Genomic DNA, 24,742 nt, shown 5'->3' with positions numbered 1-24,742 from the left:
CGATGACAATATTTAGGACTACCCCTGGCATGTGAGTATATAAATTATGCTATAGCTGAGAAACAAATGTTTGGAAATATAAATGGCAAAACCACACAATTTTGGCTTAATGCTAAATTATTTATTTGCTTTAATAAGGTCAAACATATATTCATTAAATTATGGGAGTGATAAATGCTAACTTATAAATGAATATATCAATGATGTTCATTCAATTTCTGTTTGGCATTGTGATAATATTGTAAATAATGTGTTTCTTGAACATAAGTATATCATCCCATTGCCCATTTAATTTAAACTGAGTGAAATCTGACTGCTCAAATGTACAGTAGAAAAAAATATTAATGCTCATTTATCTTAGCCAAAAATAAAAATGTACAGAAATGATGAAAAAAAAAAAAAAAGAAATCCTCCTGCCTTCGTCTCCCTGGAAATGCATGTACCCACCACAATGCCTGGCTAAATTTTCTATTTCTAGTAGAGAAAGGATCCTGCTCGTGCTAAGGCTGGTCTTGAACGCCTGGCCTCAAGCAATCTTTCCACCTCAGCCTCCCAGAGTGCTAGTATTTCAGGCATGAGCCATTCATTGCATTCGAATTACGTACTCAACCTCTTGAATACAAAATTATAACAAAACCCAAATGCTGAGAAGGTAAATTCTTTTTTTTTTTTTTTTTTTTTGTGACTTTTTTTGGCCGGGGCTGGGTTTGAACCCGCCACCTCTGGCATATGGGACCGGCGCCCTACTCCTTGAGCCACAGGTGCCGCCCAAGAAGGTAAATTCTTGATGTTATTGTTTAATCTCTCCTCCCTCTTTTGTAATCTATGCATTTCACTTGTGGCGCTGTCTTCCATAACCTTCTAAATAAATACTATACTGGAGCCCCTGGAATAATTTTATTAACAAAAGTTTGAAAGAAATAATGTATTTTTACATAAAAATACATAGAATAGGGTTCAGCCCCACTTAGATTTTGTTAGCTAAAGCAAGCAAAGCTTTTATACATTAAATATGAACACATGATGGATGAGGAAGACAATCACGGTGAAAGACCAGGAGGATGTCAGCCACCTCTAAAAAAGAAGTAAAATTAACTTCTCATGTGTTCGTGTATCCAAATGTGTGTGTATAGAATATTGGAGAGAGAAAAGAGAGGATATTGGAAATATGAACCAAGAAGAAGATACCATTTGGAAAATAAAAAATAATAAAGTATATTCCACAGTTATTGAAACAGAGATTATCTAATTCAAAATCTCTTATATAGAGAGGAAATTCAGACTGAAAACTAAGTGAGAAAGAAAATACTTGTTTCATATTTTCACATAATCTTCTGATTAATACATGAAAATATACATTTTAATCTGACATAATTTGTTTTACCTTCTTTGCTATTTTTGATACATTCTCATGATACCAATTTTCTTTATTTCTGTGTAAGTTGACCAACTGAGGGTCTGTAACAAACTCGTTAACCTATGGGGGTGGTCAACAAGAGGAACTAGGCATGCTGTACTGATGTGTATGTGCAGGGCATTTCTATCCTTGACTCTAAGGATAATGACATCTCCAGTAGCTCGCTGTGATCGTATAGTGGTTAGTACTCTGCGTTGTGACACTAAGGATAATTTAAGCAAGTAGTCGTCAATGTAGGGAGGTGGCTAACTATACAAACTGCTGTATATATATTTTTTGAAATAATTTTATTTTAGTTTTACTTGAACTAGTATTATGTTTTGACAAGTATCTAATAGTGAAGAAATAAAAGGTTACTGTACAGTAAGGGTTTGTAACTTAAAAAACATGAAAACCATATTAATATCCATTTTTAATAAGGTATTACAGTTTAAAGCAAAGAGATTCATAGCATATATACTTCATCAGAAAGAATTTCATTTCTTTCATTGTAAAAGTAATACATAGGGAGCTATGACTCTAGAGGTTTCCTTGAATCTGATTCTTTTCATGTATTTTCTCCAAAATATCATAACACTAATAAATAGTGAAACACACACATAGACACAAATCTCTACTTTCATCATTACTAAGAAACGTAGAATGCCACAAAAATGTTATTACCCATGAATGGAGATATAAACATGAATTTTTTTTGTCTTTTCAAAAAAAAAGTTCAGAAAATTAGGGAGGACACAAGTTTGTTTACATACTTTTTTTTTGCATACATACTTTGCTTTTGTACAAATTGAGTCAAAGCTGTAAGTATGCTGTTCACCCAGACAGTGTTCACTGTACACAATAGGTATGTATTTACCTGTTCCCTCCACAGCTTTATTTTCATTGAGATATACTTTCATATGTATAACATTGATTCATTAATTCCAATTTGGTATGGAGCATATGTGCTTGTTCATTTTTGTGATGTTTCACTTAGAAGAATGGTTGACAGTTCCATCTAGGTTGTCCAAAAAGACACTAAATTGCCATTTTTTATGGCTGAGTAGTAGCCCATAGTATACATATACCACATTTTGTTAATTGGTTCATGTATTGGTGGGTACTTGGGCTGTGTCCACATCTTTGCAATTGTGACTTGTGCTGCTATAAACATTCAGGTGCAGGTGTCCTTTTTATAAAATTACCTTTCTTCCTTTGGGTATGTACCCAGCAATGGGATGACTGGATCAAACTGTAGGTCTACTTTAAGTTTTTTGAGGTATCTCCTGTTACTTTCCATAGAGGTTGTACTAGTTTGCAGTGCAAAACACTAACAGTGAGCAGGAGTTCCTTTTCCTCTGCATACACACCAAACACCAACTTTAATAGTGCTCTGACACCGAGACAAGCCTATGGGTACAGAAAGGAAAGCCAGACATATACAGAAAGGATACTTAATAGATTCCTTCAAAAACTGGGGTGGGGAGGGAATTTTATCAAGTTATAAACTAAATTACCCTCATTGCCTTTATCTAGAGAGGTTCGGGAGCAAAACAGCAAAAGACTGAACACATATTTGGGATTTGGTAGAATACAGCATTAACTATAGGAAGGCAGCTTGAAAGAGAGCAGAACCAAAAGTGAGAGACATGGGGTAACATTTTCTCCAGGGGCAAAGAGAAGTAAACAAGGCGATATGTATATATATATATATATATATATATATATACACACACACACATATATATATATATAGAGAGAGAGAGAGAGAGGGATTAACTATCTTACAGATACGAAGTAGAAACAAGATTTACTAATACTTCTCTTTCATTCATTATAGCCAATATTGAAAAAGGTCACCACTAAATAACATAAAATTTAATAAACTGACAGAGTGGATGCTTTTGAACTTGAAACCCTTTATAGGCAGAATAATAGTTCCCAAAATTACCAACACCTTCAACTATAAAAACTGCAAATATGTTTCCTTACAGGACAAAAGAGAATGAAGAATGCAAAGGGTTAAGGCTGAATATGAATTGGCCTTCAAATCAGAAAATTATCGTGGATTTTCCAGAAGAGCCCAATTGAATTCCCAAGATCCTTAGCAGTGGAAGAGGGAAGCAGAAGAGCAAATAAGAGGATGTGATATGAGGAAGACCCAACCTCCCAGTGATGCATTTAAGGATCCAGAAAGAAAGCCATGGCTAAAGAAGGCAGGTGGCCTCTAGAAGCCTAAAAGGGAACAGATTCTCCCATAGAACCTTGAGAAAGAAACTCAGCCTGGTGCCACCATGATTTTAGCTAAGTGAGAGTTGTGTCAGACTCCTGAACTACTTAGTGCAACAGAATAAACCTTTGGTGGTGGAAGCCATTCCATTTGCAGTCACTTTTAACAGTAGCCATAGAAAACTAACACAAACTCCTTTCATGAAAAGCGGAAGGTTAGTAATCACATCAAACAAACTCTCCATATATCTATCTCAAAAAGAAAAAGAAAATGTAAGCTAGGCTGGTGGTGCATGCCTGCACCTGAAATTCCAGCTAATCAGGCGGGTGTAGTGGGAGGATCATTTGAGCTCAAGAGTTTGAGACCTGCCTCAGCAATATACTGAGGCCCATGCCTTTAAAAAATAAAAATTGAAAAAAGAGAGAAAATCCAGATCAATATATTTCATCCAATAATTATTACACATCCAAAACACACTGCACGTGCCTACAAATGCACACATACATGTGCACAAAAACCAGAAGCAAATCTTATTACTGTTACTTGAAGTAAATGTCAAAAATAAGCATTCTGAGATTTTAAAAAGCAATAAATAGGTGCCCTTGATTCATATAATCAAAACTGAAGGCCAACAGTAAAAATAGAAATAAATGCAAAGAAATTTGATTGGATTCGGGAAGGTAAAGGAAAAGAAAATATTAGAAATGAGTAATAAATTATAAGTTGTCAAGTGAAAAATGACTACAATGAAGTCTAATAAGGCAAATTTAGAGTCAAGAGTCCAATTTGTCATCACAGTGTTCTCCTATACTGAGCTCATCACTAAGGCACATTCTAAGAGAAAATAAAACAACAAAAGAAACAAAAATAAATAAAGAAATGGAAAGTTTCAAAGGTAAAAGTGATTGAAATGAAAGACAAGCTAAGAAAGCCCTTACTATATGTGGATATTTTAAAGAAGGAATCAAACAACTGACTAATACAAAAAACACTCACGCAACAATTAAAAAAATAATAATAACTTTAAAACTTTAAATAAACCTATGGAAATGGCCCACCATTTACCTTAAAAACAATGGGCCATAAAAATCAATCCTGAGGCATACTTCATTAAAAGTTATAGATTTTACTAATGACAAGAAAATTCCTGGAAACTCTAATAAAAATATCAAATTACTTAAAAATGTATGAAAATTAGTCTGGCATTAGATTCTGAAATGGTACATAGATAAGTGGGCAATTAAATGATACCATCTTGGGTGGTGCCTGTGGCTCAAGGAGTTGGGTGCTGGTCCCATATGCCGGAGGTGGTGGGTTCAAACCAAAAGAAAAAAAAAACTTCATAAATAATACCATCTTAAGAAAATCAAGAAATAACATGTATGCCAGGTCTTTATATTTTACCAGATTGCCCTTCAAGTATAAATGTTAAAAAAATGTTTCAGAACAATGAAAACTCAGTTCTATTGCCTATAGCAATTCTTTAGGACTCTAGTAGAGTGTATGTCTCATCTAAACAAGAGATGAACAGGGAAAGTTCAGTAAAAGACCAGATACTAAGATTTAATATATTTAATAGTAAAAAAGAGAACAAAACAAGGATGCAATATGTAATAAATAATATTATATATAATTCTATCTGATTCTTCATCCTTATTTCAGAAATCTACTGCCAGACTAATTTTGTTCTCATCAGTAAATGTTTTAAAGTTATTTTTTTTAATCGCTGCTTGAGCATTTTATGTATTAGTCAGTATTTGATTTCTTCTTTATATCCAACTATAGTAAGGGCTTTCTTAGCTTGTCTTTCATTTCAACTACTTTTACCTCTGAAACTTTCCATTTATTTATTTATTTTTGTTTATTTATGAGCGTATGTGTGATCTCAAGGTTCTCCAAAGAAACAAACAATAGGATATATGTGTATAATATATATGTATAATTTTTTTATATATCATACATGTAAAATGGAAAGGCACTTTATAGGCTATCTTTCTACTATCTATATGAACTGGATCATGTAATTATGGAGGCCAAGAACTCTCACAATCTGCTATCAGTGAGCTGGAGAACCAGAAAAATTGTTGCTGTAATTTAGTTCAAATTTGAAGACCTGAGAAATAGGAGTGCCAACATTCCAGGGAAGGAGAAGACAAATGTCTTAGCTCAAATAGAAGCAAATACAGCATGTCTCTGTCTTTTTGTCCTATTCAGATCCTCAATGGGTTGAATGATGCAACTCATATTGGAAAGAGTGATCTACATTGCTAGGTCTACTGATTCAAATGCTCTTGTTTCAAAAACACCCTCACAGATCAGAAATAATGTTTACCAGCTCTCTGAGAATCCCTTGGCTCAGTCCTAAGTTGATATACGGAATAAACTAGCACAATATATAAGCATTCTGTATTTTGACAAAATAGAAAAAGTACCTAAAATATGGGCAAAAGAGACGGAGAGAAAGAATAAGTTAAACTATGGCCAATGGCTCTTGTGTTTGCGATAAGTGAATTCCAAGGGCACTATTAAAGTTGATTTACCAAGATGTAAAATATTAGGTAAGAAAAAGGTATGCTATAAAAAATGTGCAGATAGAAAAGGATTCCACTATCACAAAATAATAAGTATTTCTAACTACTAAAGATATTTTAAGTGCAGAACCAAGACAATGCATAGAAAAAACACAGCAAATATAATCAATTAACATAGTAAATATATATACGTGCTGCCAGCTATTGGCATAACAACTGTAGACACTTCTAACACTGTTACATATATGTACATAAATTAGACTGTATATATGTGTATATATATAAAATAATAAAATAATATGAACATAGAGACCAAACTGATTCATGTCAGTAAAGGGAATGAGCTTAATTCACCTATTCAGGAAATTAAATTGGCTCATAACACAAAAATTAATTCTTATTTTACATTAATTAAAAATTATTTTAAGTGTTTTATAAAAGAATGAGATGAGTTAAAGAGTTTACAGTCATGTAACAGTTTTGCTGTAGGCGAAGGATAGCAGAATAACCACTGATATTCAGGTGTAAATTTATTTGTCCTCCCATCTTTGAGAAGCTTGTTGTATTCATGTCTCAAACATCCACTGGCAAGAATGTGAAGCACCTTAGCAATAATTGGGAGCCCAATTTCTCCCAAGGGAGATCTCTTCTACTGGGCTAGTCATGCAGGCACATTCTAATTATGTGGACAGCATTTACCATTACATTTCTTCCCAAACACACAGGCACAAACTGTGAGTCCAATTATTTTTCTTAAATAATGCTGACAGGCTGATATATCCAGCTTTGAAACAACTTCCCAACCATGGTTGTTAGAATATTACCTATTTTTAGTTAACAAATTTCATGTATTCGCTGTGAGTCATTAGTTCTGGTGATAAGCATACTAGACCAGCTAATATTAAACCACAATATGTAATTCTGCATATAAAAGACAAGGAAATAATTTAAAAAAACTAACAACATTGGAATAAGGAAATGAAAACCATTCATATAGAAACCATAAGAAATCAGAAGTTGCCATCTGGACTGATATCTGGTAGGTAAGTTTTTGTTAAAACATAAACATTTAATAAATCGAAGGAAGTCTGTAATACTAAAGGCTTTATTATAATACATAACGGTTCTGAATATCTGTCCGAAATGACAGAGTTACCACTTCCATAATGCAGAGATGCAAGAAAAATGGAAGCCTGCTACTGACAGGAGACTTCAATGTTCCACGCTTAATTACAAGACAGTTCAAGTAAAATAAAAATAAGAATGTAGATGACAGGTAGATAGACAAATAGGTGGATGGACGTATAGGTAGAAAGACTAAATAGAATCTGAGAAAATCTTAATAGTCCACACCTGATTATGAAGGTATACATAAATAAAGTTATGTTCTTCTAATTAATTTTAATTTTAATTAATTCAAAAAGTTGCAAAATTTGTTGCATGCCATCAGAAAGGCATTATTTATCTACTTTTCTTATTTCAGTATTCATATACATTTATGAATATTTACTTAGTATGGGTTAAGTCAGACTTATTTGGAGAAGTTTGCTCTATAAATTAAGAATAAAAGGAATCACAGTCTAGGTCTTCATGTGGAAATAAATCATTTCAACTCCACAAAGCCAAGAAGTGTTTGAGTCACAGTAGATGTGAGGATAGGAAGAAACTATATCTGCATCTTCTTTCAGGTATTTTAACCATGTACTGAAAATCTTTACATATGTGCAGAGGAAATATTTGTTTTATTTCCTTATCCATTCTACAATTTGATTTTCTCAAGTTCAGAGAGCTACCAAGCCACCGTTCTCACAGAAGCAAGTTTTCTTATCTCATTTTTTTGTTTCGGCTCTAATATTCTCAGAATATATATAACCCAGAATAAAGGTAAGTATAAATGTGTGGTCAGCATTCTTGAATAAAATTATTCGATTCCCTGTCTGCCACTAAATTTCTCAAACAGACTAGTAAAATTGAATTTTCAAAGTTTCATACTTGAGTAGTAAGTCTAAGTTAGAGAGAGAAGTAAAGTCTAAATTTCTCCCAATCCATCCATAAATACTGAGGAATTGAGCAACTCATAACAAGTAAAAGGAGAAACAGTACTATATATGGGTCCAATGGACCCAAGGTATGTTTTTAAAATAGCAAAAATTGGCCATATTCCCTGACCAGTATCCAAGTGGGCTACTCCCACGGTCCCTTTATTTTACTTATGAATTTATATGGCTCTAACCATCCCAGAAAAAACATCTCATTACTATGAAGTTCCCCCTACGAATTGTTTTTATCTTAAATGGAATAAGGCTGAGATTGTGTTAGTTTCCATACTTTCACTGTGAACAAAAAAATAGTACCCCAATTAGGTCTTGCTAATTTTTAGCAATCTCTTTACCCCCCTTCCACCATCCAGTTCCACAATCTATTATTGAAATAGTGTCTGCTCAACATGACCATCTTCCTAAGCTTCTTACATTAGGTAAGAGATTTAATGTTCATGAACAATATAGGATTGACTAGAAGGCCTGCTCCAGACAGAGGTGATTTATAGATGATTTATGTTCAGATTATTTTCTATTTTTATGAAAGTTGTAATTTTGGGAAAGTTACTTAAACCCTTTCTATGTTGGCCTCTTCGTATGTAAATTAAGGATTAATATCCTTAATAGTAAATTAATAGTATCTTTTTATTTTTCTGGTTTCTCACATCTAATGCTAGTCCGCTATTTGTCTATGTCTTCCACTGAAAACTAAGTATGTCAAGTCGGCAAAGAGAAGGAAGCTGAGCTCTTACTGTTTTTGTTCAAGGATATTTGCAAATTTTGATGAAAGTAGACGTCTTATTTTCATGACCTCAACTAACAATGGAGACAAATCAAAATCTGGGACCTACCTAATATTTGTAGACAAAACTGGAAAACCAAAGGATTTTACTATCATGGTAAAAGTAACTTAAACCAAACCTACATCTCCTTACCTTACCAAAATGCTACAGGAAGATTCCCTTGACTTTGTGAAGGGCAGACAACAGGGGAGCAGGCAGTCATGTTTGAGAAGTAATAGCATGAACCCACACTCATATGGATTTACCCAGTCACATCACTTGGATGGGTCAAAGTCTTGAGCTGTGAATTAAGTTCACAGTTTTTTTCTTTTTTTTGACAAAGCTAAATCCATAGAGGAAATGAATTGAGAAATATGTCTTCATTCTAAACCTCAAATTATTCCTAAAAATATTATTTCAAAAGTAATAACCGCACCACTATCTAAGATATGATGACTCTCAAAAAAGAGTATTTTGACCAGGAACAGAAAGAATGAAAAACAGATTTTTCAAAGGCTTCACATATTGACATTATTGGTTGATTGGTTGATATCACATGGATATCCCTGTCTGCCACGAGAAGGACATTTGATAGCTGCTGGGTTGCTGGGTAGCTATTGATAGTAGAATGAGAAGTAAAACCAAACTTCATTTGAAACAGATGTACAGATTACTGAGAGAGAGTAACTATTGAATTTATGATAAGCAACTTAGATTTGGGGACTGTATATAGTGCAACATTATTATAGGCAAAACATGGCCATCAAGCAACAATAAATCCAGAGGTAAAATCAATGGCCATCTTGACAAAATATGAATCCAGGGCAATTCAAATATTGCTTAAATAAAACAAAGAGAAGTTGCCTCACTACATTGATTTGCCTAAGAATCAAATTCACTGCCTTTGTCCTATTATTATTATGACTCTTATAGTTCTGAGATGTATTCTGATAAGTAGATGTTTAATTTGGAAGGGAGGAGTTAACTGCTTAAATAAAATAGAATAAATAAGATAATTTTTATTTTTAGTATTTTATCTTACCAGTAGATAATTATTTGTACTTAATCAACCAACAAAAATTTATAAGTATGTTTATATTCATTCTTATGTTTATTACCCCAATATAAGGCAGTTTAAAAATACTATAAAATCTTCATTTATTTGAATTATAATTAATAATGTATATTCATTGATAGTCATTCTGAGTGAAAATGTGTATTTGTTAGAATTCTTAGAAAGACAGCTGCAATTTCCATATTATAGGAACGTTGGCTAGATGTGTGATTCAAATACTACCTTTTTAAAATTAAAAATATCATTCTCCATAACAACACTTTTGACAGAAATCTTCTTGTCATTATTATCCTGAAATATCAAGATTACTTATTCCTCCCAATAGTAAGGATGGCTCTGAGCACTAACGTTAGAACTGAGACACTTCCGTTGCCAAGCTCCACTGTGTAGTAGAACTTTAAGAAATTGCATTTAACTCATTGTCCCTGGATTTTCCCTACACATAAAATAAAGATAATAATAGTACTTACCTAAGTTAGTCATTGTGACAATGAAATATATTAGTATATGTAAAACCCTGAATAATTCTGGCATATGACAGTCAAATAAATTTTAGTTGCTTTGATTGTTATCAACACTTGTCATCACCATCTCTGTCTTCCTATTCATTGCTGTTACAATAAATTAAACACACGGTTACAATTCTATGCAGAAGCTTACTAAGCACACACATTAATGATACTGTGCATAATTGACATTTTATATATTCACATGTACCATTAAAAAGATGCATCATTAAGCTTTAAGTCAGTGGTTCTCAACCTTCCTAATGCTACTGTCACCGGCATTAGGAAGGTTGAGGCCTACTGCTTGAAGTGATTTGGAGAAGAACATTTGTGTTTGTCTTAATTTATTTATTTTCTCTTTTTAAGCAAAATTTAAAAAAATGTATATGATTGGATATGTCAAGGTAAAGAATTAATTGTGTCCAATATTCCGTGTAAGGAATGTGCAGGAATTTGAATTTTATAGATAGAGAAATGAAGACATAATAAAATAATCGTAATTTAAATTGTTCACTTGTCAATAAAAAAAGTAAGTTTCCCTTTCTTTATTCCTGCTTCAAAAATAGAGTTTATAAAAGAGCGCCTGGAGTTTGCGACTCCCTCCCTCCAGTCATCTCTGTGCTGTCTGCTAAGGCTATCACTTTTGGGAAGATGATGTAAGAAAGTTTCAATATATAGCTGGCATAATTGTGCATAGCTGCTGTCAAGAATTCCTAGGCAGAGACTGTCATCTTAAAAGGTTACTGTGACATTTCTAGAATATGTTTTTTTTCCCAACATGAATGAAACATGTTGCCTTTTTGGTTGAGGGTGGGAAAGGCATGGAATCTGACATTTTCCACACTGCCAAAATTAGAAAACAAAGTATTGGAATGCCAAGATTAATCAATCACTCAACAAGTATTTAGGTGATAGCTACTACAGTGTCCAGTGCACTGCTGAAACTAGCATTTTATCAGGTTTAAGTGTTTAACCACATGTCACCTAAACGTTGAGGAGTTGCTTTAATCTAAATTACATAGACCTGCCCAGATAACGTAACACTCATACATTGGAAGGGCTAAAGGACCTGTGCCCTTTAGATGACTATTTTCCATACTCACATGTATTATTGTAAAAACTGCATTCAAAGTCTGACTATAAGAAAATTTAGATTTCTGAATACCCAGAAATATGAAACTTAATTATGTAGTTAAGACATTAGGTCATAATTACAAGCAAATAACTTTGCAAACCTAAAACCCTACTCTGCTAAGAGAATAGTGAAAGAATCGCCAGGGGCAGAATCAATAACTCAATTTGACTGTATTTATACAAAAGTGAACTGATGTTAACAAAACCATTTGGGGAAAAATGTATGTAAGTGTCATGGAAATAAAGGTAAACTGTAAGACAGTGGCATGAAGTCTACAAATTGGGATAAAGTTCCTTTAAAATAGCTTCAATTATAAAAGGAAAGAGGCAAAGATCATGTCAGGAGTCTCAGGCGTGCTTCTAAATACTTCATACTGTGTGGGAGGTTTTTTCAGATAAATTTGGGGATGAAGTTTCTGTGCTATCCTTCCTGTGGAGTTGTAAATGTCATGTTCCAAATTCAGGATAACTCCACAGCTGGAAAAAGAGTTACAGACTGGTCTCCCAGTTTTCTATTATGCTTTTGTTAATCTTCAATCCTTTACTAATATGTCCTTTAATTTAGGAAAGAATAACTATCATGATACTTTATGAATAACCTAAAATATCCTATTTATAATAGAATGGAAATTCTAAGGATGAACAAATGATCTTTACTTGCGTGCTTTGTTTTTGGTTTAATTCGATTTGTGAAAAGTATCCTTTTTTCCTCCTCTTTGCTTAATTTGTTGCAAAATCTGAAAATAAAACACTCTAGATAGTTCCATATAAAGGTAAATGCTATATTTTTAGCCTTAAAGAATTGATGAGATTGTCAGGAGAACTAGATAATAATCATAAAATGTTGATAAATATTTGGAGTAAAATAATATACACATATCATTTTGTTGGGGGGTGTGTGTGTATGTGTATATATTTTATATATGGTTTTGATGATTTAAAAGGAGCTGAAATCTAAATCATATTTTTTAAATTTCTTTTTTTTTAATCAGTAGCATACTTTTGATCCCAAGGATTGCTGTTCCAAAAAATGTCAATTCTCTTGGCTTCATTTCCTAGTAATTATGCCCTAAAACAAACATCCCCCCAAAAAATATAGAAAGCAAATAAACTCAAAGATTAGACCTTTTGGCCAGGCAGCAGGAATTCTTAAGACTCTGGTAGTCTGTTTCACTTTGACATTCTTTTCCATCATAATCTACCTCAAAACGTCCATGAGCTACAGTCCCTTTATTTGACTTGTTCTCACTATTGGACTATTAAGTTCCCCAAAATTCCTATTCAGATGACAAGTACATCAGAACCAAACCTGAAAAGAGATTCAAACTCTGATGTTCGTACTTATGTTAATTCCCACTGTTGTAATCATAGGTACTTCACAAATGTCCCAGGCATGTTTGTAACATAATTTTATTTAAAGCAACACTTTATCTTTCTTACATTGATGTGCTGTGTAAGATTTATTTCTATTTTCCATACAAAAACTCCAACCTAAATGATTATTGACTTTCATTTATATTTAAAATGATGGCTCCTCACCATGATAGCTTCTGGAAGTAAAAGAGTTGTCAAAAAATAAACCAAGAAATCACTAAAGCATCTTTTATAACTCTGAATAGTTTGCTACCTAAAGGAGGAGGCATAAATATTACATACACACATCTAGTATGTATATGTATATACTTAAAACTCAGTAAAATATGTGATTAATCCAATACTAAAATATTTGTTAATTGTTTCAACAAATGTTTGTTGAACACCTAGAAAGACACGATTCTATGTTTGGGGTCATGTTGATGAACAAAACTAATAAAATGTACACTCTCGTGAAATTTACATTCTCTGGGAAAGAGATAATTGTAGTGAACAATTAAATCATATAACATGTTCAGAAAGTGATAGTGTTGGGAGAAAACAAAGGAGGATCCAGAAAAATTCTACAATTGTTCAGTAGAGGGACAAGGTAGACCTCAACTGAAAAATAGGAACTGATCAACAACTACAGTAAGGAGTGGGGACGTGCTAGAGGAAGAGGAAATGGTCAGTGTGAACAATTGAAGTCAGAAAAACTAAAAACAGAGAAGGTAGAGAAATGTAAACAAATGTCAGAAGAGTAGAAGAAAGGTCCAGTGAGTATGGCCACATAGGAAATACATGTAAAAAAAGACTTTTCTGAGCTCAATGCTGACAGTGTATAAGTGGGGCAAGATGGAAATACATGAATTAGGAAGTTAATTGTCCTAACAGTCGAGGTAAAATGTGTGTTGGTGGCTTAGGTCAGGGAAGAGAAATGGTCAGAAGTTGTAGGATTCTGGTTGTTTGAAAAATAAAATAAATTTAACTGTTTGCAGGTGGGGTTTGCAAGAGAAAGTAGTATACAGTTTGACTCCAAGGTCACGGAGCTTGAGCAGCTCATGAAGAAAGCATTGCCAATGATGAAGCAGATAGCAGGTGAAGGAACTTTGGGGTGTGTTTGGTGGGAAAATCTGTGGCCATTGTCAAGTGTATGATGCTTCTATTAAGTAGTAGTTATCTCTGGAATTTCAAGAGAAATTCAGTTTAAATGATATATTAGCTTGTCACAAGCTTTATAATCATTATTAAACCCACACAGCAATGAGAAAAAGGAAGTAAGTAATCATGAGCTGAGATTCAAGGCACTGGGATTTGGGGAAGGTATCGATCCTTAACAGTAATTTGAAAATGAACCTCCAAGCACATGGGCTTCAGTGAAGTCTTTGACAAGGAGAGTAATATGTGATAATCATTCTTTGCTTTGGAAAGATCATTAATCTATGTGGGTTTTATTTTGTTTTGGGTTTTTTTTTTTTTTTGAGAATAGATGGATTGGTAGGCATTGAAATTTGCGGAAGAAAGAGAACTTTAGAAACGACTACAGGAACTATTACATTTACGTTGACAGATGTCCAAATGAAAAATATAAGGGGCCAACATCCATGAGAACATCTCCGCACACTGAAGTCCTTAGCAGCCCTATTGAGTGATTCATTAATCATATATACCATTAAGATATTGATGCATTGGAGAACTTATTGTAGTAAATAAGTATAATCTAAGTGAATGACGAAAAACTGACAGAGTGGTCCTTCATCATGGTGACTTGGAAAATTGAAAAAGAAATAAGAATCTAAACTAAAGGAAAATTTATGTGATAGAAACAAGAGATGACTAAGCTAAATACACAAGGCCTCAAGTTTAGCTTCAACAACTATATTTGATGCTGAGGCAATTGGGGGACGACTCTAGGTAGTAGTTGGGAATTACGTTGGAGAGATCTAATGAAATTATTTTTAGTATTACGAATAATTATCATGTGCCAAGTACCGTGCATTGAGGGTAGAATGGGAAGAAAGAAAGATTCCACCCTTGAATTAAAGGAATGCATAGATCTTTATCAGTTTCATTTCTTACTTTTCACCTTGTACGCCATTCTGTTATTTCGGTACACACTGGAAACGTCTGCTATACAATAATTCCCTCCCTAGGCACAGGGTTTATATTCAAGTCATCTTTTTGTACCCTTAGTTCTTTTTTTTTTTTTTTCCTTTTTTTTTTGTACCCTTAGTTCCATCCAAAAAGCTGTGGATCTATGAACTTTATCTCATTTTGTTCTTCAAAGAAAGCCTCTGAAGTAAATAATGATCATGATTCATAAGTGAGTGGTAAACGATAGCAGAGATGTCTTGGCCCTCCCATGACTTTATTCTTCTATTTGAACACAAGAACCTGAAATGAGTAAGGGATTTTGAAAAGTGGCCTTGTTTTCTTGTTAAATAGGTATGCTTGGCTGAAATTATTTAATGATAATATGTGAATCTAAGTGTGTTTGTAAACCAGGAACATGAATGATTTCTTTGACTGTTTTATGGAATGAATCTATCATAGCTATAGTTTATATGCACATACATGTGTATATAAGGTATACGTAATTGTATACAGACATTTAGGTAGCTCTATTGATATATAAAATCAGATATGTGGTATCTTTAATCCTTAATCATGAATCTTAGGGTATTTTTTTCGTTTTAAAAGACCCTAGACATCTAAGTGCTTGTAGACGTATAAGTCTACAAATAAATGTCTGCATTCCTACAGTCGTGTAACGGTATCTACTTGATATATATATAGAAAAACCTCTTCCTGAGAGCATGCATTTATCTTTACAAAAAACTGCTTTTTGTAGAAAAGTAGAACCAGAATTAATAAACTGAGTCACCATTTCTAATGAACAAAAAGATTTATAAATCATTTTATTATTTATCTGAATGTTTAAACCAAGAAAAGAAAAAACAGAATGATTTATTTATTCTGTGTTTAAAAAAGCTAATAAACTAAGTTAAGCATTAAATAATTTTATTAATTCAAAGCTTTTTGGTAACTATTACTATTATTTTCATCTTCATTAACAGAATAATTATACACTAATATAAAAGAAGTATATGATTTATTATGTCTCTAAAGTTTAGAACATCTTTGATTTTTATAATAGATGCTCAATAAATATTTGAAAAATGGTGTAAATGGATGAATAAATGAAAGACCCGTATTTATTCAATAAAATCAATTATATGGTAGTGAGACACAGTTGTCTTATTCACCATGATAAAGAAATTTTGGACATAGAATAATCTATATAGTGGGCATTCCTCTGGGCGAGCACATGACCAGAAATGTCACTGACTTAGTTCAAGCAGGTCACAGTGTCAGTATACATTTTAAATTACAAATTAATTTGCAAAAAAAATTAACTCACCATCTTCATTATCAACCAATAGGGTATCTATTGTTGAATAATATCTGCACAAGGTAGCCCTTATATTGACAAGAAAAAGCTGCTAATAAATTTTCTTAAAGGAAATTTTTGAAGACCTGGTTTAGATGATGAATAACTAATGATGGAAATTTTAAAACTAATTTTAAACTAAATGTGTATTTTGAATTATCTGAAATGCTCATAAGATATACCTTCCCTTATTTTTCCATTATCTACTTATTCTATTTTTATTTTTATTTTTTTTTTTGCAGTTTTTGGCCAGAGCTGGCTTTGAACCCACCACCTCCAGCATATGGGGCCGGCTCCCTACTCCTTTGAGCCACAGGCACTGCCCGTACTTATTCTATTTTTAATGAATAGTCTTTCTAAAATGAATAGTCTTTCTAAAATATTGAGGATTTTTCCTCCTTCAGTTCAACATACATGGGCAAACTTTTTGTTCCTTAGATTATGTCCTCTGAATTTGAATAATGAACCTTCAGTATTTATGAAGGGTCTCTTGGAATAGAAGATGACAACCAAATCAGGTCTTTACTACGATCTGATGTGTCCACAGCCTTATGACATGACTATATATTTAACAAGACCACATGGGTTGTTTTTATTTTATAATTTGACTACTATGAAAACTAAAATATCTATGTTCAGAGTGATGTGGGCCCTTTCAGCCCGGAAATTTGGGGAAAAAATTACGTTTTAAAAGATTGAAATAATTAATTCTGGATTAAAGACTTGTCAACGTTGCATGCTGAATCACTCCAAAAGCATAGCATTTTTACTAATTAGAAAACACACTGATCTTCTGTATTATTGACAATATACTCAGCAGAGAATGGCACTTCTTAGTTTAGGCCCAACAAAGTGCTTCATGTATAAATAAAACATGATGTAGAGCTTGAGAAATAAGGAATCAGTTAGTACCAGCTAACGTCTATGATTTTAGAAAGTCTGGATAATTTACTGCCAGTATTTTAACGAATTAATTTTTTGCTTTCCATGGACTCATTTCTTGACAAAAAAGAAGACTTTCTTACAAATATAATGCATCTTTGAAAACTTCATATAATTGCAATGCTGTGTCTTAATGGAATATTCAGTATTATTACTGTCATTACTAGGCATTTTCAACGTCACCACGGGGGGTAAGTATATTTTCCATTAAATGGCTATTTTGGTCTGAAATCTGTCTGAAGTATTATTGCCTATAATCCTCAATAGCATGAATGCCTTACAAAAATGAGAAAATGTTTTATTCTTTTAGATATTATTTTAGTGAATATGAACAAAATGAAATTACTGCATTGGTATACTTAGCATAAGGGTAGCCATCTTTTATGTTTGTGTAAATGACAAACTTTTATATGTTCTACAAATGACTATTTCTAATATGAAGAGTTTTTCACATCTTGCAACATAAAAAAGACTCATTTGAAAAATAATTCTTACTTCAATTATATTAATTTGGTTGGAGCTTTCAGTACTAATAAAATGACACTATGTTCTTACCTGTATATACGGATACGCACACATATACATATACATATAGATAGATAAAACGTAATTCTGTGTCAAGATATTTAATTCATGGAGATAGCCTTAAAGGAAAAAACAAACTGGAGACAAGGTAGTTGTAAAAACTGGTTTATTTCTTAAAAATAAATACAAAAATATAAATATAAAACATTAGCAGATAGAATTTGATGAAATGAAATTGCACAAACATTTGTATACCAGGTTGCATATTACACCTACTAACACCACATGTACATTTTTTAATTTTAATGTACAGGACAGGATATACCTTAAAATGTTTCTTGACCTTTTTAAAAGCTTCATTTGCAAGGGCGGGACATGTATCTAACAGAAGCGGTACGTTCGTGAGGTTGCTTAAGGGAGAACAATCCTGTTCACGCTTTTGAAATGATCTTTTATCTACTAAGATGGACAACACTGAATTTCCATAGCTTTGGCTCTTGGAAGTGATTAAATAAAATGTCATATATATTCCATGAGACATCCTACAGGAGAGAATTAATGTAATTAATGAACAAATTAAGAAGTAAATGAGAAACAATTGTGCTGAGTGGCAGGAAAATTCTCCTGAATATCAAATACTGTGAAGTGGAGACAGCGTCCATCAAGTTCCTTCCTGGTGTCTGAACAGAACACGGACCCTCGGTTAGGAATCTTTGTCACTTTCCCCGCCACCATACATTTCCGCCAGCTTATTAAAGCGGGGGCCCCACTCTCGGAGGTAATCATAGTTCTGGTCTCCTTCAGTAGTCCCTGATTCCAGGGAACTCAGAGATTCCGCGATGGAATCGTTTCCTTCGTAGGCGTAGGTTGCCAGGGAGTCGTAGGGGGGTGCGGTGGGGTCAAGGTCGTGCTCTTTCAGCCTTTCATTAATGAAATCCCGGACGTCCGTGTTGTCCGGAGCTGTGGGAGTCCTTCTGGGGATGAATAACGTTTCGGGGATAATATCCCGCCGCAGCTTTTTTTCCTCGATAGCAGCAGGATTCCTCAGGGTGCCGATGTCGAAGGCCTGCGTGTCCTCCTCGCCGCCCCCTTCGTCGTTGTAGCTGACGATGTTGTCCCGGATGTCCTCTTTAGACAAGATCAGAGGCTCTTTTTTTCGTTGTCTTTTCAGAGCTGCAAACAGTACTACTATAACTTGAAAAAAGACAAGAAGGTGCATTAGAGGTTCATTCAAGAAACCACAAATAACGAGTGGAAGGAAGTATTATAAAAGCATTAGAGTTACCTAGGCTTTTTATAAAGATTAGAATTTAAGAATAACTTTGCACTTGAGGGGCTTAGAAGAGGAGATGTTTGAGCTTTTTGCCAGGGTAGTTAGTGCTTAGGATCAGTGTTTCTAATTTATTTTTAAACAGAATAAATTTTAATGGAATAATCCCAAACTTGGTAACTAAAACTTGGTCCGTTTATCTAAGATATGTTTAAAAATGATTCCTCATTATACCGACAAAATTTATCTTTTGCATTAAATAAGAACATAGGATGGTGTATAAAAACATACAGGAAGTTGAAGTCAGTGCCAAATAAAGCAATTGAAAAGGGCGAAAAATATGTTCACTTTTTTCACATCCTTTATATTACTAAAAAGCAATGTCCTGCAGGAGGTATTGAGAATTGATTTATATTAAATAGCTTTGGTGATGGATTTTCACAGTTTTACTTTATTAAAAGAAGGCCTTCGTTTTTCGTACCGGGAATAGAACAGTTATCTAGACATTAGATGGGCTTAGAAATTTATGAGATTTTCCATGGAAATATAGATCTTTCATGAGAACTCCTCCCACCAAAATTGTCAAATTACTACATTGAATTAAATACAAAAAATATGTATGAAAGTTGGCTAGATGTATCTTAAATAAGTAGAGATCCACATGTATAAATGTGTATTGCTGAGAAAATATATTCCCCCATTTCTATGAATAAAACATCAATGATATAATAATGACCTTAATCGTCATAATAATGATAATAGTAGAAATGACAGGAAAAAAAAAAACTAATACCAGAGTCCTCTAATTGCATTAGAGTTTCTCACCTTTATTTATCCCCAAATATTTTTGTCTTCAGCTTTTAAAATGTTTTTAAGGAACAAATGTGAATTCCATTAGATGGGGAAAAAGAAAGGGAAAATTTTAATGACATATACAAATCAAAGGCTTACACTAGTTTGTCTTCAACGTTATGTGAACGAAAACAAAGAACATTTTTAACGCTACATAAAAAGTTCTAATACATAAATAAGTTTTTCTTTGAGTTAAAGTAATTAAAAACTAAATAGGCAGACTGCAAAAATGTATTCTTGAAGTTTTTGAGAAAATGACATTTTATTTTGCACAAATTTATGTATTTATTCAAGCATAAAAAATGATGTAAAGATTTTAAGCCTCAGATTGTTTATTATTAATCAATCTTAGTAAAAATCAAATAGTGAGGATAATGAAAATTTACTAAGATTGGCTCCAAGTCCCAGTTCATTTCCCGGCTTCTTAAAATGTTAGATACAATGTTACTTGATTAGGGTCACAGGAGTACTCACACAAATAATTTTAACCTAATGTAACTGAAAAGTAAATTTAATCTGATTTTTAGTTCAAAATCAGTTCATAGTAAATTTGTTCTAGGTTATAAAATCGAGTATCATTGTTTTGGGGAAACAAAAACCAAGTAAAAGGATGTTTTAATATCATTTCAGTGAAGATGCAAGATAGCCCTGCATCCAGCCATTGTAAGAAAAAAATTGGAAATAAGCTTTTTGATTGGAAATCTGTCTGTACAGTGATTAACAGCAAGACAACTTGGCTCAGCCATTCAGAAACTTGGCGACCTTGTAAAATGTTTTGAATGTTTCTTACTTTCAGTTTCATTGTGTGTGAAATGAAGATAATAATTATAAATGCTCCATACTTTTTGTCAAATTTAAAAATGTTTTTGTGGTAAAATGCTTATAAGAGTTTGACTCAGAAAACACAATAAAACTTGCTACTCCTAATATTATTCTTACTAGAGACTTCCATTTCTAATAAGTACTTTTTGTATATAATTTAAGACATTAGTCTCTCAAATAAATATTTATATTATTCATATTTTCAATTATCATCCAATTACAACAAAGCATATTTGTTAGCTTCCTTAGTATGTTTATTATATTAATGGCAAGTCAGATTATAAAAATAAAATTTTTATCAATTCTCACATATTCTAATAAATAAAATCAAGTTTATTTTTCTTTGTAGTACTTGGAACAGTCCTGTTCTGTCTCATATTCCATAGTAACAGGTTATTTTAAATGTGCAAGTTCTCATTTCCTGAACTACATAAAAATCTAATCTGGAATTGTCCATGTCATACATACATTTAATGATTTATGTGTCATGACTAATTATTTAAACACAGAGCCACAGTGTATATATGCCATGATAAAATTAGAAGAATGAAATGTTCTATAAAGTGAAGTGGAAATAACTAAATTCTATATAGAATGATGAAGTTGTTTCAATCTATTTTTGGTTGTATGTCCTAACTTCATGTAAAACCCGGGCTCTCTTTTCATAGTTATAAAAATTGCTACTATCGGCATGCTGGCCACAAACACCAAGGCTGGTGGGTTCAATCAGCCCAGGCCAGGTAAGCAACAATGACAACTGCAACAGAAAAACAGCCGGGTGTTGTGGCAGGTGCCTGTAGTCCCGGGTACTTGGGAAGCTGAGGCAAAGGAATTGCTTAACTCCAAGAGTTTGAGGTTGCTGTGAATTGTGATGCCAAGGCTCTCTACCAAGGGCAACATAGTGAGACGCTGTCTCAAAAAAAAAAAAAATAAATAAGTAAAATCAAAATTGCTACTATTTAATATTGTCAGCATTATTTTAAAACTTGCAACAAAGGCTGAATCATTTTATTTAACTTTATTTTGTCAGTACAAAAATTTAGCAGTAATTGAGTAAAGAGATGCTTGTGGGAGGGGCTTCATCATCAATTCAAGTTTTTCAATTGCCAGTTTAAGGAAAGTTAACTTTACCCTTGTCTTTGTTCGATTAGTCTTACTGAGATCTGCTATTGCGCAATTTCTGGAGTTGAAGGTTAGGACTCCACTACTCTCCTCCAACTCCTTCAGCTCCTCCCCTTCTCCTGTATAGGAGTTGGGCAGATGATCCAGAAACAAACAAGGCCACAGAACCTGTTGCTACAGCATTCAGGAGAGCAATGATGAGTCAGCAGTAAAATAATGGGGGCACTGGCCTTCTAGGCTTCTTCCTTCACTTGTTCATTAGATCTAAGCTTCAAAAAACATAATTCCATTAGAAAATTCCACTTGGCTAGCAAGAATTGCAACTGTCCATCTCAAGTTTCCAAGTTCCTACAAAAGCCATCTTCCATTCATTGTTCTTTCCTTTTTTTGTTTAATATATTGGAGTGAAAGACAGATTGTTGTTTTTGCATACTTGAATTCACATGTGAATGAATCCTAAGTCCCAAGAAATCAAGTCCAATCACTACTACCATACATTTCTTATATTTTTATATATTCTGAGCAAAAAATAGTATGTTAGTATAAACAATACTCCATAGTTCATGCCTGTCTTCAGACTGAGGGTTAATATTGGGGGATGTATTTAAATCACAACTTTTCTATTTAAAAACATAATATGGTAGGAAATCTAGAAAATGTTCCCATTGGCTTTAAAGTGTCTTTCTTACCCAGCAGAATGATGATGCAGAGCAGGATGGCGATCAAAGCACCGGTGCTGAGGCCGGCGGGGAGCAGCAGGGCCTCCGCGCTGCACGACTGCATGTTGCCCTGGCTGTCGCAAGCGCACACCCGGATGGTTAGCGTCCCCGTGCTGCTCTGAATTGGGTAATCATTGTCTGATATGACCACGGGCAAGAGATACGTACTGATTTCATGTCTATTAAATCCATTTTTTCTGGTTAAAATTCTGGCAGTATTATCTAAAATAAAATTTGAAATATTAAAAATGGTTTGGGATAGTACGTTTGTCTCAACCTAATAACTGTGGTTTGACATATACGATACAGGGTGTATGCAAAATATAAAATTGATATTTTTTTAAGTAAAATATGCCCAATGCAATTAATATGTAGACGACATAAATTAATTTGAGAAACTAATACTATGGATTGTTTACTAAGTTTTTACATCATTCCTCGATAGTGTTTTCAAAATAGTGATTGTTTTTATAAGTGAATCATTTACCAAGACTCGATAGACGATAATTTGCTGTTTTTCAGTTTTCAGAAAACCTTCTGGCATACAAAACATCATAAATGCTTTTTCCTTTACAGATGCCTGTGCGTGTGCTCACACATTAATATTCATGAGGACAAATGAGGTTGGGTAAATTTTAAGTATTCTTATATTTGTTTAAATCAAGAATAAAGTCAAAAACCCTCAAGAGTCATAATTTTTGCCATTGCAGCAATGCCTTAGTATTTAGTCCTGTAAGGTCACTTGTCCTTCTTATTCTTATTCTATGCCCCTGTAGCTTTGGTGAATCTGCTGCTGCTAAATCTCATCCAAGTTTACCTAAGAGTCTCACTGAGTCATTCATTTATTACCAACAGGGCCTATTTTATTGTTGTTGTTGTAGCCAGTGACTATTTCCAGTCTTTTTAACATTTTAGTCTCAGTGTTTTTCAGCATCCATAAAGAGATCTCGTTCATGTGTTTTATTTTAAATAGAAGAGAGTAAAATAAACATTGTGAAAGACACTACAATAATATATCATTTATCTGATTAAAACATAATTTTAAAACTCAGATCAATACACTGTTACAGCATCTATATTGTAATAGGTATTTTAGAGGACATTTCCTGTTAATGTCATCTTAAATCATCATGAATAAGTTTTAAAATTTACCTTCATTATCTTGTACGGTGAAGTTTGGATTGACGGCGGCTAAACTGAAGAAAAATTTCTGCCCACCTAAAGGGTCATCTTTGTCTACAGCACTTATAGTCTGTATAAGCTGTAGAAAAGAGAAAAAAATATACTATTATCAAACATCTATGGGTATAATTTTCTTAGAATATGTAATTTTTTAACATCTTCATTTTGTCTAAGTGTTTTTAAATATGTAATTGATTTTGCTCCTCATGCATGTATATTTTATTCGAGTTAATTTGTGTCTTTTCTTATTACTTGGATTATAATGATCTCTCTCTTTCCCCCTTTCTCTCTTTCATCTCTATTTTGGATATTACCCTTTCCTTCAAAATGGTAATGAAAATATTTTAAATTTTTAGGGACTTCTATTGATTTACATATAGTACTTGAATGGGTAAGTTATTTTATATCTATTTACACATTGATCTATTTCAGTTTGTCTAATATCAGAAAAACTTTTACTGTGACTATTGCTTTGCTCTTTCCTAAAAATAAAATAAAAAATATTCAAGACATGTAAAGACTTTTCAGGTAATATTATATGTTACTTTTAAAAAGAAAGTCTTACATTATTATCTACTTTAGCAGTAACAGTTCAATTCATTTGCACTTGCATCTATGTTGAATTTCAAAAATATAATAGTGATAAATTTGAGGCACTAGGCTGTTTAATTAAAACTTCAACCACTTATTGCAAGATGATACAAGAAATATAATTAGACCAGACAAAGATATATGTTTATTGTTTGGAAATAAGCAGCAAGAATAATTTAAAACTTAAAATCATTTTAAAATACCCAAACATGTTTAAAAT

The 24,742-nt window shown here is 33.0% G+C and overlaps 1 protein-coding gene across 1 annotated transcript in view; it reads right to left on the bottom strand.

Moving 5' to 3' along the window:
• Positions 1-18,113: 18,113 nt before the first annotated feature.
• CDH10 (cadherin 10) overlaps positions 18,114-24,742 on the bottom strand; it is a 157,119-nt gene continuing 150,490 nt past the window's right edge. Inside the window, exons 10-12 of the mRNA XM_053596532.1 lie at positions 23,902-24,010; positions 22,720-22,971; positions 18,114-19,158 (exon numbers count right to left, since the gene is read on the bottom strand). Of these exons, the coding sequence (XP_053452507.1) occupies positions 18,668-19,158; positions 22,720-22,971; positions 23,902-24,010 (852 nt within the window). The 3' untranslated portion in view covers positions 18,114-18,667. The remainder of the gene's footprint in view (positions 19,159-22,719; positions 22,972-23,901; positions 24,011-24,742) is intronic.

This window comes from Nycticebus coucang, chromosome 1 (assembly GCF_027406575.1).
Source record: "Nycticebus coucang isolate mNycCou1 chromosome 1, mNycCou1.pri, whole genome shotgun sequence".
NCBI classification, from domain to species: domain Eukaryota; kingdom Metazoa; phylum Chordata; class Mammalia; order Primates; family Lorisidae; genus Nycticebus; species Nycticebus coucang.
This window is presented reverse-complemented; position numbering and strand designations above follow the sequence as displayed.